Source organism: Thunnus thynnus, chromosome 12 (assembly GCF_963924715.1).
Source record: "Thunnus thynnus chromosome 12, fThuThy2.1, whole genome shotgun sequence".
Lineage (NCBI taxonomy): Eukaryota > Metazoa > Chordata > Actinopteri > Scombriformes > Scombridae > Thunnus > Thunnus thynnus.
The window spans coordinates 5916999-5935573 of NC_089528.1; the positions used below are offsets into that span (position 1 = coordinate 5916999).

Below are 18575 nucleotides of genomic sequence, written 5' to 3' on the forward strand. Positions count from 1 at the left end.
AGGATCACACAGTTTACTGAGATCACATTCCATAACTTCTGGGTGTTGAAGTTGTTTAAACTTTTTACAGCTCCCTCTCACTGCCATTTGGACTCTCCGATGTGTGAAATTGCCCGGCGCAGCTCTAATTACACTGAGTGAAAGTTATCCAGCTATGGTTGCTGTGGCTGAACTTCATTTTCAATGCAAAAATAGAAAAAAACACACAACGCACACAATGCGTTTGATCAGAGCTTCCCGTCTATGCATTATGCAGTGAGAGCCCATCTCGTCTTTAGCAGATGATTGATTACTTTGGAGAACACACCCTGAAGTGAACACAATGGTAAAAGTGGCTGGGCATGGATGTTCTGTTGAGTTACAGGAGAGAGGAGGGAAGGAGAGAAAAGGACCACCAAGAAGAGAAGAGGAACAAGGGAAAGAGAGAAGGAAACAGAAAGACAGGAGTGGGTTTGAAAAAGATAGAAAGATCTGGAAAGCCGTCTGTGCGGTGTGGTTTTGATTTTAGCTGTCAGTCTTCTGTCATCTTGGACAATCAGTCTCACATGAGCTGATGTACAATTCTCCACAGAGCTCCCCTTGGCTGCCTCTCCTCTCTCTTTTCCTTCACCCCTCCCTCATCTTTCCTCTCATCTCCTGTTCCTCCTCTCCCATCACTTTGCTCTCCCCAAATTCTTATCTTCTCTTTTTTAATCTCTTTCTGACCACCTCCTCTTTTCTCATCCGTGCCTCCTTTCCTATGCTCTTTTCCTATAGTTTGCCCCTTCTCTGGCCTCCTCTCTTTTCTTTTCACCACATGTTCCTTCTTCACTTCATTCCCCTTGTTTTCCTTTTCTCTTTTCTCATTATCATCCTCTTGTCTTCAATTTTCTTTTTTTTCCCCAATGGCATAAAGAAAGGGTAAACCACAGGTCAAACAAAGCAGCTGTTGGATAAAAATTACAGGATATACCATCAGTCTAGTCAAATGTATACTGTATGCTTTTGGCCTGGAAGTGTTACACAACATTTTCTCATTGCAAATGAATGAGTGAAACTCCCAGCTCAATGGATACAGGCTGTGTCCACAACATTAAGTTTTATTGGATAATAAATTAGGAGTTATGATAGATGTGTTGCAGTATCTTTGCACCATGATACTTTAAGAGGCATTGATTTAATGTGGTGGTAATGTGGTGATATAGATCAAATGGAATCCCCATTCTAGATAAGTGACAGGGGAAATCCATCAGCAAGAATGTACGGGCTTGTTTTCTACAATTGTGGAAATACAGTAGGGCCTAATGGCTACTGTATGGCTTCTGGCTTAACAGCTTACTGTGGGTCTGGTGACTGTAATAAAACTCAGGATTTTTATACTATATAACTTCAATTAATGCTGTCAGCCATTCTAAACTTTAAGACAAATGAATCTATGTTTCAGTGGTTTTTTTAATTTTGTTTTTACAGTATCTGTCCCATCTCTCTCCCCAGTTTTCAAAATTTTGATATCCAAGCTCTTTAAACACAGACAGTAAGAGGAGCATGATGTTATAATATCAGGGCCGAATGTGGAATTGTGAAAATGCGATGGATGAGGAGATAGTGGTTGTACTACATCCAGACATAGTTTCTGTTTTTATAATTTTTTTTCCTCTTACATTTTTCCTTTTACCTCTGTGTATGTTTTCCTACTCCTCTGCCACCCACATCAGCTCTTGCTGGTATAGCCTCCTAACTACATGTCTAATTTTGATATTACAATTCTGAAAAAAGGTCTAATCTTCTCATCAAGTATCAACCAATTGTTCGCAGTAGAATTTGCATGTTAACTCAGTATAAATCATTTGTTTTCACACTAGTGCCACTGCTCTCGGAAACTGTTTGATGCTACATTAATATCTGAAATATTATTTCTTCCCTGAATTTAATCCCCAAATGGGCTGCATGATAAATTCCAGAAGGACTGTGAAAACAGAGCATCCATTTACGGGAAAAGATCTGAACAGACACTACTGATCATCTGTGGAAGAAACACAAAGATACAAAAAAAAAGAGCAAATATCTGCCCTTTACTTTCTCTGAAGACTCATCAGAAACAGATGTCGGAATATCCCCACGTTTTCTACAAAACATCCTTAAAATTGTGTTGTTTATACACAGAGTATATAGTCATTGACAGCTGCACAGTTGCATTTGTGTATTTTTTTCGTGTTTGTGATTATGTAATGTTAGACAAGTCTACATACATACAGCTGATGATTATAGCATTCAGGATTCGGCAAGATCTGGAGCTGACAACAGCTTGTTTGTGCAGTAATCACTCCCTTAACAAGCTTCAGGCACACAAGGTGAGATCATAGTGTAAGCGCACACATACACACACGCATATGCACAGTCCCCAACAGATGTGTGGAAGCTTCATGAATAGGAAGTCTGCTTTAAGTCAGGGCACTACTCAGCTGGACCAGTCTCGCTGTGAAAACAAACATCCCCTGAACTGTGAGCAATCCAGTGATGTAACAGCTTTGATCACCCAGCAAGGGCAAGGTTTGCTCAAGGGTCAGTGGAACATGGAATCCAATCAATAAACACATTACTCACCTATCTACATCACACATACAGACAACGGGGGTGACCGGAACGTTTGTGCTTCACCCCAAACCTAAACCAGGCTGAGCTTTCTTTTAGCACCAGTCACTTCCTCTGAGCTGCCACTGCTTGACCCTTCCCACCTGCTTCCTCTTTACTGCAGTGAGCGCAGCACTTTGTCCACTTGAGCAGTCAGAAGTCGGTCCCTTCAAACATATTAAGTGTAATTTCCACACACAGTCGAAATTTTAACCCCAGCACCCATTCAACCATGCTTCCCATGCTTTTCCAGGTACAGTTTATTAGGCAACAGCAGCCCAGAGGTCCCTTTACCTAACCACATTCCAGGTCCACCTGGTGAACCCTTAGGCATTCTCAGTCTAGACAAGATATGGATATGTAATCCTTTAAGCATGTTCTGGGTGTACCCTCAGATTTCCGCATAGTAAGATGCACCCAGAATACCTCCACTGGGAGGCATCTGTGGTACATCCTGAGCAGATGTCTGAACCACCTCAACTGGTTTTCAATGCAAAAGTGCAGTGCTTCTATTCCTCGCTCTTGCCTAATGTATGTGTCTCACTCTGTCCCTAAGGGTGAGCCCAGACACCCTGCGAAGGAAATTGGTGTTTTTCTGCGCACAGGTTGTGATCGTAAGAGGACATACATTAGCACTTACAGGATCAACTTGATACAACGTATGCAGATCTCCAGACGTTGCAGCAATCTGCTATTCAATTATCTGCCAGCATCAGCAAAATACCACTTCATTTTAAGATCCCAGACACTGCAAGTTTATCCAGCTTTGCCAACGTGAGCATTGATGTCTCCCTGTGAATTCTCAAGTTGGAGCCATCTCCAGGACCCCTCCCAGGGATTCCAAGAAGGCTATGTTCTCTGAACTCATCCTGAATATGATTGGAGTCAGAGCTTTCCTTTCTGCATCAGGTGATCCTCTCATATTCAGGGAATGTTGAACATCCTCACACCACCTGGTGGTTCTCACCATGGACAGATCCAAATTCAGGGAGATTTAGGTTTCTATCAAGATGTCCAGAACCAGTGCTGTGAATACAGGCATGCTGAACAATATGAAGTCTGAACTGCACATGTGCTTTCCCCAAAAGAGAAATTACTTCCCATTTTTCACTATCCAGTTTGCATAGCCAGGGTTCAGTCCCTTCAAGCACCCTTCCCAGGCCTGTCTCAGAAATTTTCTCCAGGCACTAATTTGCCATGGGAGATCCACCAGAACCTCTTGCTCTCTGACAACACAGTGTTGCCGGGAGCATTTAATGACCTCTAATGACATCACATGATGGGACATTTTACTCCCGGGTTCTTCATCTGTATCTAGTGTTCATCTACTCAGAGCTACACAATATGTGTATTATGATTTGCATATAACACTTTCAAATATCTTCATATACTTTAAGCTATCTTCTATGTAAATGCTTTCAGCCATTAACAGATTGTTCACTCTAGTTCTCAATAGAGATTCAACATTGCTGCATTCTTCCCCAAAGAAGTAAGGTCATATTAAAATAGCTCAATTATTGTATGTCATTGCTACAAATAGGGTGTGCACCAAAACTGTTGTTTTAATGTGGCTCCTTATTTGATTTTCTTAAAGGCCTGTCTTATGTATTTATCTTGGTTTCTTGATTTACTGATAATATTTTGAGACAGGGCTAAAATTTTAAAAATGTTTGCTAAACCCTAGAGAAATAGAGAAAAGGTTGATTTGATAATTAGTAAAGGTCATGGCTAAACTACCATATTTCCTCAAATAGTGGCTGGGACCTTTATTTACCTCAACTGCAACATAATCCCTCCATTTCCCGCCTTTTATTGTGAAACATTAGCAGGCATACCATATGCAACAACAGCCAGATGGGATTAAAGGACAACAAAGCAAAATGGATCAGAATGAATGAATCAAGGTTTAGAATGCCACCATTGTGTCAGTTTGAACCCTGTAAAACATACCGGGTACATTTGTTGGATATATTCTCTTAACACAAAGTGTATAACAGTAGATTACAATATTACAAGGCCGTTGAAATTTTGAAGAGCTGGCTAACAGTACCAGTAATTGCCTTCTAAAAGTGTATTCTTTAAAGTTAACTTATCATCAATGCCATGTAAATCTACAAATAGGTAATACAAATCAGTTTAACTTGTGTGAAGTATGACCAGTCATGTACCAGAGGGTAAATATAACATAAAAACAATACTCCGTATATAAACATTAATAGCCATTCCTATTTACAGCACAGTCAGATATCTAATAACAATCAGATTCAGCTGCAAGCAAAATCCAAACTCAAAAAATAGGATATTGTCTAAATATTAACATCATCGCAGCTTACCTTTATAAATGAAACAGTGCAATTACAGGTTGTCACTATCCTCCTCCTCAAAATGACTATCCTCACCATTATCATTGTCCTCCTCATCATCGTCAAGAACAACAAGTTGATTGATAAATAGCTCCTCTTCATCTTCCTCATCCTGGGCTGCTTGGCACCTGTTCTCCTGACCCTGATGTCAGAGTTGGGTGAGAGCCGCCCATGGATATATATGGTGCAGCCTTCCAGGATCACTGATGTTGTGATATTGCTGTATGAGGCAATGGTACCTTATCACACTCTTAAGAGTTTTATAAATGACCCTTAACTGTATCATTTTGATTGTTTGTGTTTCCATAGATGACGTATTTGAAATCTCATCTGTAGGAGCTCAATGTCTTCCTGAGGTGAAAGAAAGAACACCTCATCTTTAAGGAATTCATTCCCGCCAGTGTCTCACTCTGTCTGCTGGGCATCCGGATAAGGAATGACCTAATACATACAAAGACACATACGCACATACACTCCTTTTTTGTATTTATTTCTTCTGCTGGTCATTGACAATGTCAGGCTATCCAGATTCACAGTTTCCTTTGGGTTGGACTTAAAAGACCAAAGCACAAGGACAAAACAGATGATGGGATGTGTTTTCTGTTAAAAATACTTAATTAGATATAACAGGAATATTTATTTAAACTGTGGTGGTAACTGTCAGTGAGCTCACTGTGTCAGTAGCAAAAATCATCTTTTATTCACATTCATTTTATTTGTGCCATATTATTTTATCACATCCATCAGCTATGTAATTTTTGACTGTAGCTTTGAACTGCCGATTACAAAGGGTTACTTTGGCTGAAATGTTCACTGGAAAGCTGATGGGCCTCTTTGGGCATCACCATGAGGAAGATAAATGTACGGTATGTCAAAGGCTACACTGCACTGGTAAATCAGTCTCTCTGGCATTTGCTTGTGGAATTAATGAAAAACACTTCACTAATGGCGTTTCAGCACAGTCTGATTCATCTAAACCCCTGCTTATATCATTCTCCATGTGGATTTGCTATTCTTCCTGTAAATACCACACATAACCGTCTCTGTTGCCCTATAAAAAAAACCACCTCTACAGTACATGCAAATGAACAGCAGAGCGCACTGTGCTTGTATGCTTGAATTTACCTTTTGTGTTATTTGCTACAGTATGAATGAATTCAAGCAATAGAATCCTAATTGCAAAGTTAGTGTCTTAGTCCAGTCAAGGTCACCATGACAAGCTTAACCTCAAAACCAATTGAGAACCCAACCATTAATCCAGACTGAAAGCTGCTTGAATATGAATGGTGAATCGGATTATGTCTGTTGAGCCAAGGCTAGTTGTTTCATACAATACCTGGACAATAAAGGACATAATATTAAAATAATAAACAATAATGTAAAAAGTTTTTTTAGCTACAGCAGCAACATAGATCTAGAGATGGCAATGTTTTTCAGTCCATTACATTCGTTTAGAGTAAAATATCTTGTCAACATTTTTGGACAGATATTCATATTCATATTAGTCCTTACATGATGATTTGTAAAAACTATCCAAATCCACTGACATTTTATCTAGTGCCATCATCAGATCAAAATTTTAATTTGTCCAATATGTTGGTTTATGACTTAATATCTCAAAAACAAATGATATTTCCATCAGCCTCAGCTGTACTTTGCGTTTAGTTTTAATTAGCAAATATTAGCATGCTAACTCACTAAACTAAGATAGTGAACATAAATATAATATCTGCTATCAACATATTAATATTGTCATTGTGAGCATGTTAGCATGCTGCCGCATTTAGCTCAAAGCACTACTGTGCCTAAGTACAGCCTCAGTGCTACCTAGTCTTGTTTTATCAACTAGCAAGCTTTTCATTTAAATGGTCAGTGTTTAATTTTGTTAAAAATGGAGAACTGGTTTACTGCAGCAATCACAATAGTGTGTGTGTGCTTCTCATGGTATGGACTGAAAAGTTTTCCAAAACATTAAGATGGTAACCTGGATTTCACTTACTGTAACAACTTACCTGTGATCAATAAGTTCAGCATCCTGAGTTTGGGATGGGATGTATTTTTGTGTAAAGTTTTGGGCTCAGGTATGAGTATTCTCAAATGTAATTTCATTAGAAAATGATCTCTCTTTCTCTAACTGGCCCTCTACCAGTTATTGGCTTTGATGCGTGTCATGTGTTGTAGAGTTAACATTACCTTGGCAAGCTAGCGGTCACTAATCGATTAAACAAAGTAAAAACTTGCTAAAGGGTGAACTTCTCAAAATCCCCAATGATTCAGAGAAGGCCATTCCATTGTTGAAATATTATTATCTTGTTGTGACTGTCAAGTTCAGCTGGGAAAGACTCTGGGATTGACAACTAATGAATCGGGCCAATATTCCGAAAACAAATTGATCTACTAACCAGTAAGGCAGATAATTTATTATTTTTAGATGCTGTTACATGCTGGTAGTTGACTGTAGTGTCTTTATGGCTACTAAACCTTTGGCTAAACCGCAAGTACAAGTTATAATGCCATATATTGTGTGCTGGTGGGCAGGCTGTCATATTCTGTGTTGGTCTGTTACTCTGACAACAGTAATTACTTACTACAGTATTACTTATTTCTTGTGTGAGAAAGCCTTGCTAAAATAATTCTATAATTTTGTCCTTGACGGAGAAATAATATTAACAGTAACAAAAATAGAGCCTCTGATCAGGTTCAGGTCCAGCAGGTCCAGGTTTAATCAGTTCTGGTTTGAAAGGTGTGGGTACAGGCCGGGTTAACAACAGGACTTGTTTTGAAGTTTTAGTGAAACCAAAATGTTCATAGTGAAACTGTGGGCCTTGATCGATCATTGTAGATTTTTATTTCACAAGGTCAAGTGTTGGACATCTGCGTGCTTTGAATGACTTTCTATTGGATTTTTGCTTCACTAAGCATGCAAGGAATAAATACACTTGGAACAGGTTGGTGTGAACTGACACATTTGTAGAAACACATTGGTTGCGTGAGACGAAAAACTGATAACTGAACTCCAGAAGCACTTAAAAAATGCTTTCAGTGTGGATTGCCCATATGAGAGTCCAATTGAGACAAATTGAGAGGAGAAAGACAGATAAAGAAAAATGGTGAGGGGAAAGAAAGTAAGAGAGATAAAATGAAGCAGAAATGTTGACAGAAGCCAAAATCTTACAAACCGCACATAAAGCACTTATATGTGGACATGTTTTTTGTTTCATTGTTTTTTATCTGTATAGTTGTTTACAAGGTATGACGTGCATGCAGTCTTTACCCTTCTCAAACACTGCTGGTGTGTTATTGACTGTATCTGCTTTTGTCCAAGGTGTTTCATTCTTTTATTGACATATTTGGCAAAATTAACGGTTGGCGTGCAAAGCGCTCTCACGGCAACTGCTATCAATTTGGTCAGACGCACAAATTATAAAACAATTTATCGCCTCTCTGAAGATGTAATGTTCAATGAATTATACTGCCGTGACGCAAATGGAAGCTCTGCAGCGCACATATCAAACAGAAACCGGGAGAAAGCGCACGTAGATATAAGTGCCGTTCCTCCTTCTTTCACGCGAAGTCACTTTTGTAAAATGACACCCTCAGGCCCCCCCCCGTTCTCCTCATCCTCATCTTACTCATCTTCCTCTTTCTTCCTCCTAGTCAATTACCCTTTCATATCCAATGGGATGTTGTTCCTCATAAGTTAAAAACAATCCTCTCTGTGTGGCCAGTCATCATGGTCTGGTAGGGGTTGTGTCCAGTGTTGAAGTTCCAAGAAAACAGAGTTAGGGGTTTGTCAGTGTTCTGTTGTTGTTATGTTGCTGGTTTCTTTTGCTTTTTATTCAATGGAAAGGTAGACAACCAAGTCCAGATGGTATGTTAAGGTTTTAGCTGCCAATTGTGTGTGTGTGTGTGTGTAGCTGCCAATTACAGCTAGTTACAAGGAAGCTGTCTGCTTTAACTGAAGTGGATGAATTCCCAGGCAGCCCATAGTGAAACCTGTTATAGGAAGGAGAAAGGAGAACATTTAAGCCCAAGTGTTTACCTTTATAGGCAGCATCTGTGTGTTTGAGCGTAATTGTGTGTGTGTGTGTGTGTGTGTGTGTATTGCTGCGGTACTGTAAACTTCCCATTTGCTCGCTCCCTCTCTGTGCCCCGCTCTTGTTTTCCTCCCGCCCCTCTCCTCTCAGTTCATCAGGTTCATGATATGTGCCTCTCTAAACCTGACTTCTGTGTTAGTGGACGACTGCCTTTGCTGTAAGACAGTGCTACTGTAGTAGAAGAAAAAGTTTTTTTTTAAAAAGAAAAGAAACATATTGGTGTGTTTTTTAAAGTGTGGTGAATGTAGTTTGGGGTGATGCAAAATTGCTTCCAAGCCTCCTCACATGCCATATAAATCACACAGCCCATTTTGACTTGGATAAATGAAGCCTCTTGTCTCTGAGGTTGCTAATTGGTAACTTTGCAGTTTGTTTTAGCTACTGTCACATAACTCTATCTATATTCTGACCTTTATTTAAAAATGCCTATTGTATTATCTCCTCAAAGGAATAGTCCCTATTTTGAGAAATGCTTACTTGCTTTATTTCCCAAAGTGAGAAGAAAGGATCGATATCAGTCTCATTGTTTTGTGTCAAGTACACAGCTGGAGTCAGGATGTGGTTAGCTGAGCTTAGCTTTAAGAGCTGAGGCAGTTGAAACAGCTAGCTTTCAAAAACACCTACCAACGTGTAGCCTACCTACCTACAGTTTAAACAAATGAGATACGATGTGTTAATTAGTCAGTTTTAGATTTTTTTCAACTCTGGACAGAGCAAAGCCAGGTGTTTCCCCCGCTTCCAGTCTTAATGCTAAGCTAGGTTAAACATGTCCTTACTCAAGTTCCATACTCCGATTTGTATCTGATGCAAATAAGCTTATTTCACAAGATGTTTAACCGCTGGTATACATTTTCTAAAAATCAACACACAACATGAGTGCGTTGTGAAATGAAGACTGATAAGGAGGGTTTTGTCATCTTATTTTGGAAGTGGTGTGGTCTCTTTGCAAAATGCCCGGCATGATAAAGCATACACTGAATATGAAAAAATGGATGCTTGTGAGTTCAGTATACTTTTACCTCTTTTGTTTCCATATAGGACTATCTGTTGTCTGATCCACAGTAAAAACATTATCATCTTTAGAGCACCTGTCATTTCCATTAAGAAGCAGAAAAAAACAGCAGTGGATTGGCTGGAAGGGTCAACACACACACACACACACGCACACACACATATGCACACCAAGGGTCTGGGCCTGCACAACTGAACTGACGACAGCAGGCACGACTTCAAAAGGTGAGACATCCCATAACTCACATCAGTCTCCTGGCAATCCTTGATTTTTCCAACCAATCAGACTTTAAGAATGCTGAGGGTAAACAACTCCAGCTGAATGACAAGTTTCTCAGAGTGTGCCCCCCCTCCCCTTAAAACCGGGTCTCCACAATCTGTGTGTGTGCGGTGTGTGTGTATGTGTGTGGTGTGTCCACATTATTGCTCTGCATAGGACAAGATTTTCCGCTGTAGACAGACTCTGTTTTATTTGACCAAATTTAAAAAGATGATTTGTGTTACCTTTGGTCATGTTTGGTATCTTGTGCCCAGTGTAGGTGGTAAAACACTTAGTGTGGACAACATTTATTCAAAACTAGCCACTCTTGTTAAATCTGCTAACATAAAATACTCTACATCAGTTTGACTACAAAATCTGAACTTTAAGAGTCTGCTTTCTATTTTTTCTGGAGCTTTCAACTGCATCCCATCTTCAGCGGAGGGAATTTGCTCCATCATAGAGGTACTATACTCACTCAAGTAAACAAGAATGCAACCTCGGTCACATGGTAACAGGTGGTCGTAAATGGGGAAGTTGATGCATGGAGATGTGGTTGAACACTCCGTAAAAAGTGAACAAGTGCACCTTGGGTTAAGATTTGTAAAGGTTAAGACTGAACTTTCACACTCAAAAAAGGACACTTCAGGAAACACCTACCAGACACACAGTGTTTAATCCTTGCATAACGTAACAATTAACATAATTATTTGGTATTATTTAATATATCTCATCCCTATGACAATATAAGCCATATCCTATCAGAGGCAAACCAATCCAAAGAAGTTAAAGGTACCCCATGTAGTTTTTTGGTAAACAAACAAAAGCTATCTTTACATTCAGTGCTACCCTCCAAAACAAAACAAAAAACCATTTCCTTCCTCATAAAGTATTTGCAGCTTTTTTTAAAAAGTTTGAATCGTTTGAATTGTTTACAAGCTTGCAGTCTTCCTCTTCCCTGCCTTTGTTGCATTTCTTGGCACATTACCACCACCTGTAGATCAGTGGAATAGTGTGAAACCATTGGCAGGAATATGTATCTTGTCATGTATATGTGTGTCCTCATGCACAAGACCAACAAAATGGGGACCCACTTATAAAAAAAACTGCTCCATAGCGCCACTAGAAGGCAAAACATCCACAGGGTACCTTTGATCGCTGTTCCATATAGAAACCTTAAAATCTGAAATTCTAGTCTAGTATGTGTGAAAGTGGAATTTCATGGATGTTTTATCTATTTCCACTATGTTTGTGGTTGGACAACCTGCACAAAATCAAGTAGATCCGTGCCTATAGTCATACATTTCAAATAACCAATTTCAATATCATACTTTTACTACCACATTCACAGTATCTCAAATAGTGACTACCTAAAATCTTTGATGCCTACACAGGAGTAATCAGGCCAGAATTTCCTGCCTCAGGCAGATTTACTGATTTCGCTAAATAGATAGTTGTACAACACTTCCCAACTCAACCTTTAACAGTCTACTAATGTCATCTTAGGATAAGCCGGTTGGCCTGTGCTGTAGAAATGAAATGCTGGATCATGTTCCTCAGATGGTGGGGAGTACAGACTGTTACACCATCTGAGAGAAAATACATTTCAATATGTTTTGAAAACTCTGAGCTACTCAAAATGTGCTCATTTTTTCTTGCCAATAGTTCAGTTGTCACTTCCAAGATAGGATAAATCATCAACCCTTCATTTTCCTTTTTTGATTCAAAGTGTCATCCGGCCGCTGTTTTGCCACAATCTGTGATCTGTTCAATGTACAAAAGAACTATTTCTCATTCACATTTATCTCACCAAACACTGAGCAGTGGAGGCTTTAAAGAAGTTGATTGACAATTGTGTTGGAACCCTATGCTACGATGAAAAATGGCTTTTCTTTATGTACTGTGGCTCACAGTAAATCAAGGAGATCCTACTCTGTTAAAGTTTTAGCATCCTTAGGGAGGCTTATGCATCTATCCAGAAGATGTGCCGACAGAATAACCCTCTGAAGGGGCAACCTGGACAGAGATTTATGATGATGAAATGGCTCTGCAATCAAGCCAATGGATGAAATAATCAGGTAATAATGGGTGATATGTAGAAATCCAAAAGGTTAGAATTCTTCACATTGTGTTTTCTTAGGAATTTTCAAGTTCATCATAACAGTCACAACCTGGCCAAGTCAGCAGCCGTCAAGGGTGAAGTATTGCTCTGATTCATTTCCAGAATCAATTTCATTTTTTTAGCTGTCTGTCAGCAATCAACGGCACTAGAGAAACATTTTGTTTCTATGAATTTTTTTTATTCCCCTGGTGTTGAGTCATGTCCATAAATGCCATGGCAGCACACAGTGTTACACGTCTCCTTTGACTGAGATATTTGTTATAGTCGAATTAGGTGCACTTTCTGTTCCTTTGGCCAGCAGGCCACCCACATCAAGCATTCCTCTCGTCATGACAGTGCACTACGGGGTTCCTCAAACTGTTTTTAATGGGCTGCTCACTGCAGTTCTGCTGCTTCAGATGGTTTACAGAGGGGACTGGCAGGATAGATGGGATTGACAGCAAAGATTGGACAGATAGCGTGGATGGAAGCACTTGAACCTGCAGAATAATGTAATGTGTCTCAGTCCACCACAGTTCAAGGTGATCCAGGGGTGCGAAGGTATTTTCAGACATGCAAAGCCGTGCTGTGTTCCACTGTGTTTTAATAAGCTTATGACTTAGGTTTGAGCAATGGCTTGTTAAAGGGTTCACGAACAAACGGTTTTGAGCCAGTCTTCTCCTTCTACTTCACAACTTTCAACATGTGAGAAAAGGTGGTTTGGGAGTGAGAGCAAACAGGGATGTGAGAATATGAGTATGTGAGAATGGATCACCCATCTGTACTTGGCTAACAATTTTCTAATCACAGTCCATCTGACACTGCCAAAGGCAAAATACGTGCCTTGACATCAGTGATTGAGGTGAAGCCAAACATGCAATATGGTTCAAGAGAGCAATATAACAGACATTCTAGTGGGGTTTTCTAAAGTGCCTGTTTATCACAACTTGGGTCTTCTTTTTGTAGTTTTGGCCATATATTTCTATAGGTTATGATAATTGGTAGTAAGCCACAATTTCACTTTCTTACACTTTTGACATTCTCATAAGCCAAGGTGACAGTAGCATGACAGTTCTATAGCTCTCTCAGGGTGGAGGCTGGGGTGGATGGCTGGGCTTACAAAGTGTCTGACCTTGACAATGGAGAACACTGTACCTCATCTACACACATCTGACCTTTCTTTTGAGGTTTCTTTTTAACATGACCACCATCTTTTCTTAAAGGTGCAGTTTGTAGAATTTCGTGGCATCTAGCAGAATGGACACTTCGTGTTTTGATTAGCTTAGAATGAGCCCTTTATATCTACATAGGGAGCGGGTCTTCTTCCACAGAGCCCACCATGTTGCACTGCCATGTTTCTACAGTAGCCCAGAATGGACAAACCAAACACTAGCTCTAGAGAGGGCCTTTAATGTTTTTCTCAAGTTTCACAGCCACCATAGGTTCTCCTACATGCTTGGAAGGGGAGTGGGAGGGGTATTCAGTTGGTTCTAATCTGCAACCTCACTGCTAGATGCCACTTAATCTTACACACTGCTCCTTTAACCTTAAACAAAATCCATTTCAACTGCCTAAACTTAAAGAAATAATTAGATATTTTAGGAAAATACACTTGTTCGTGTTCCTGCAGAGAGTTAGATGAAAAGCTCACTTTCATGTTTGTCCATTAAATGTAGAGTTACAGCCAGGAGCTAGTTAGCTTAGCATTCAAAGTGAAAGCAAGGGGAAACAGCTAGCCTGGTTCTGTCCAATGGTAAAAAAAAAAAAAAAAGAAATAATAATCTGCCTACCACAACCTCTAAAACTCACTAAATGACATGTTAGATCTTGTTGTTTAATCTGTTCTGAATCCTAAAAGGTAATTTTTACTTTTCAAACCAAATTTGATGTGGTTATGTTATCCGCTAGTAGCCTCAAGCCACTAGCCTCAAGCAGAGTGAGGGCTACTGAGGTCTTCCTCTGGAGCCACAAAAGACTTTAATACATATGCAGTAGTAGGCTACTTTCAAACACCTGGAAACAGCCTTTGATGTGTAAATTCAGTGGAGTTCCACTTTAAGTGGGAGGACTTGTTGAGTTCAAGAAACAGTATAGAAGCAAAACAGATTAGCCAGCTCAGAAGCACGTGTTAATACTTATTTACTCATTAAAGTGCTATTCAAACATGTGCCACACTGATCTGCTGCTTAGGTCATGAGGCTACAGCTGAAGAAAAAGGCGGCCAATCGACATGTCCTGCCCTTGGAATCAGTGGTCTTATAGCAAGGCGTGACAGAGAAGCAAGTACAGGAAATTGTTTAACCCCTTCTGTCCTGTGTTTTTCTTGCCGTCTACTGAAGCTGAAAGGGAAAATAAATAGCTCCCATGCTGTTTTCTCTTATTTCTCCAGCCACAAAAAGATTGAATTTGTGCCATGAATGGTTAAAAATGAGTGCACATCTAACCTAAGTCACATTCTGTAACACTGAACTGTTTTTATTAGACCCTTTAAGTATGTTTTTGTTAACCTCATAAAGACCCTGCGGTATGAGACAGTTGTGGTAAACATGGCCAGTTTGTAAGTAGTTAATAAATCCACAAATCTAAACTGAATTGCTAATGTTGCAATGCTTAGACAGACCATAACTGTATATGAAGATTGATGTCGGTCACAATTTCCCATTTAGAGCTCAACTTGTTCAGATATTGAGAGAATAACTCAACATATTTCCAAACTGCGTTCTCCAGTGAGGTTTCAAACACTGTTTCCTTTTTATACGCCTCCTTACACGCCAGACAGATATTCCAACCGGCTTTGCAATTAATATGCTAAGTGGTGCAAAGCCTCACAATGTCACTTTTCATTTACATCTCCAGGACTGTTTATATCTTTCACTCGCGTGTCAGTCTCTACATTGGGTAAACACCTCTCTCTGACAGCTGCTACACACCTTTTTCATCCTTGCGCTCTCTCCATGACTCCATGGCACTTGGCCTGCTGTTTACCAGCTGGTGACACAAGCCAGGGTTGACAGGGAAGACATCGGTGACCACCTGAGAGCACCAATCATTCACACATACACGTATTTATACACACACACAGGCAAAGCTCTCGTGGAAGAAAGGCGCAGATGACCACCTCGGGTGTCCACCACTTCACACACATCGATACAAACACATACACATATTGTAAAAATACACACAGACAGGCATCGCTTGTGTAGAGGAGGGTCACAGATGACCACCTCAGAGCACCCATCACTTCACACACCTTTGCACACACACATACACACACAGAGACTTGGCTTTTTCAAGCAGAGGGTTTTTCCCTTTTACAGTGAAACACACACCCCGGTGGCCAAATGCCCTTTTGACGTACGCAGTGCCAGCTGGGAAAACATAGCTAGCTGCATGTGTCACCACCAGGCTTGGCAGCAGGAAAGGAGCCCTGAAGATGAAGCGATGGGGGAGGAGGAGGAGGTGGAGGTGTTGGGGTCACAGGGTTGCTTCTCTCTCATGTGGGAGGCTCAGGTGATCAGGTGTTATTCCTGATTGTAACTGTTTTATCTACCGCAGTTTTTTTTTGTTGTTGTTTAATGTTGTTATAAACATAATCATAGTCTTAAAATATATATTTTATTTCATTTCAGTTCATTTATTTTACAAACTTTTTTCTATCGGTGGATAGTGCAGGTAGTTAAAAACATACCCAATTATTCTTTTTTTCAATCATGTTGCACATTTATTTGCACATTCATTATTTTGTGATTTTGTGTTACGCAAGTGTTTCAGCCCACTTCGATTTTATTGTTGCTTTTTTAAGATTTTGACTCTGTTTTAAAGTGTGTGATCATTTTATTACCCTGTAGATGACGTCGAAACTTTTTTTTAGGTGTAAAAACCATTGCACACAAGGGTTATGCAAAAGGTGGGAGAGGTAGAGCTCGCAGTAGAGGTGAGACAAAAGTCATAGCTAAAAGGTTTAGCATTTTGAATCTGCTGGGAAAAAGTGGGGTGGACAATGACTGTGTAAAACTCTACTCTCCCACAGTATCTACTGTCAAGGTGCCCTTGAATGAAGTACTAAACATCCAGCTGCAACAGAGCAGTTGAAGACTGTGAATGGACTATATGTGTAGACCTGTGTCAGTGTGACACAGAACTCGCTGTTCTTTTTGTCTGTCTCTGAAATAAATGAAGGTTAATGGCTGAGTAAGAACAGATTTTTTTTCTCTAAGCTGGTTTGATATAAATCATGATCACTACTGTGTCATGCCTCGACACCAAAGGACTAAATCATTTATCTGAACATGCCTGTATCTGATCATGCAGTCAATAAAATCTTCTGATATCTGAACATTTGACATCTTTTATATCTTTATCTTTAACTATGAAAAAGTCAACTTCACTTTTCATCATCAGCAGTGGAAATCTATTGTGTTTGTTGCTGTGCTGCACCTGACCTTTAACTGTCATGGATAGGCCTTACGGGTACATATTTGTACTTAGAGTGTGTGATGTGGTCAAGCATAGCAGTGTTCATCTCTTGCACATTTTGTTGAGATGTCTGTTTTCAAAGCAGCACAGTGCTATGTCTAATGTCAACCTACATTAATCTACCCTTTCAAAAGTAGACATAACAGGGATATGCCTGGGCAGTATACTTTATTTAGCCCAGTGGAGGAGGCCTTATCTTATCTCAGAGTAGTTTAAAAATGCACATTTGAATTCACTAAATCATGTACAAGTTTTACAGTTGCCCAACCTTTGTGTATACTGTCGTCAAGTCCAAATGACAGCTGAAGAGTTTTGATTTAAATTGTGATCTTAATAATAGTCAGAAAATCTACATCTAGTCCATCTACTACATTTTAGCAGTACTCTCAAAGTAAAACTTAAAAAGAGAAAAAACACACTAGTAGGCAAATGCATTATAATATTTCATGTAGCATTTTCTCAAATTGTACATTAATCACTTTGGGGTGACATTCTTTGTTGAATTATGCCATCTCAACAGAAATGTCTTTTTCTCTGTGCCACAGAAACACTTTTGAGCTTTGTGGATGACATCTTGTCTGGGGCCAGGTCTCCGTGTGTGATGTTAGGGGACATCCCCAACCTCCTGTCCTCCTCCATCAGCATGATCATTCGCTGTCTGGAGCCTGACACCACGTACATGTAAGTTACTCGCTTTTTTTCTCTCATGAACAGGTCAAATAAACAAACATATATAAACTAAATGGACCCAGTCCAGATCTTAGTCCATAATACATACTACTTTTAAGCAGGTTTTGAGTATGTTATGTTTCTCAAGGACAAAATTCTCAAAAAAGTCAGCATGCATAATTAAAACACTTTTGAGTGTGCTGTTGATAAACACTGTTGTCCCACAATGCAAAGGAAATAGAGGAGCCACTCACAGCAGGAAAAGATTAGCATTACTGTGAATGTGGTTAGACAGCTCCAGAAAGATCATAGAAAATAAACAAAAAATTAACTTTGGAAAAACGTTTGGCTAAAGTTTAGTAGGAGTTGTTGCAATTTCACTGACATCTAACTTTGCTATCTTGATTTCCTATGTACCAACTGCAAAAACAGCATGAAGATTAGTAGTACATAGTACATGCAATTATGGAACACTGCAAAGGTTTATTAGCTGTAGCTAGCAGTATACAAAGTGACTAATTTCTGTGCACACAGGAGGCAGTGGGAAATAGCTCGCCCAGCTCCATCAAAAGTGTCTTCCAACATCTCCAAAGTGTCTTAATTATACATTGGTGTATTTAACATATGAGGAATACAAACAGAGACTTTGTCATTTAACAAGCAGTTAGCTTCCACACTTAGAGCTATAGTCTTTGCTGTATTTATTAGGCCCAACTAGCAAATGTACACACTGTACAGATTTCATCTGTAGCTAGCTAGCAACCTGCACACTGAGTATTTGTGTGTGGAGCAAGGATGTATTATAAGAACTGGATACCAGACTCCAGAAGATGGCAACAATTCATTTGAATGGAAATTGCTCAACAGCACATATGCCAAAAAAGTGTATGTGCTTCCTGGTTTGCTTCTGTGTTGAGCAGCTACTTTGTCAGAAAGTGCAGCTGTTGTATCTGTTTACAAGACAGCCAAACCAACTCATGCTGTTTTAA

General features: G+C 39.6%; 1 protein-coding gene across 3 annotated transcripts in view; it reads left to right on the plus strand.

The window, feature by feature from the left end:
• Positions 1-18575, plus strand: part of astn1 (astrotactin 1) — a 394147-nt gene that overhangs the window by 354677 nt on the left and 20895 nt on the right. For all 3 annotated transcript variants that reach the window (XM_067604965.1, XM_067604966.1, XM_067604967.1), the window contains one exon: positions 17463-17598. In XM_067604965.1, the coding sequence (XP_067461066.1) occupies positions 17463-17598 (136 nt within the window). The remainder of the gene's footprint in view (positions 1-17462; positions 17599-18575) is intronic.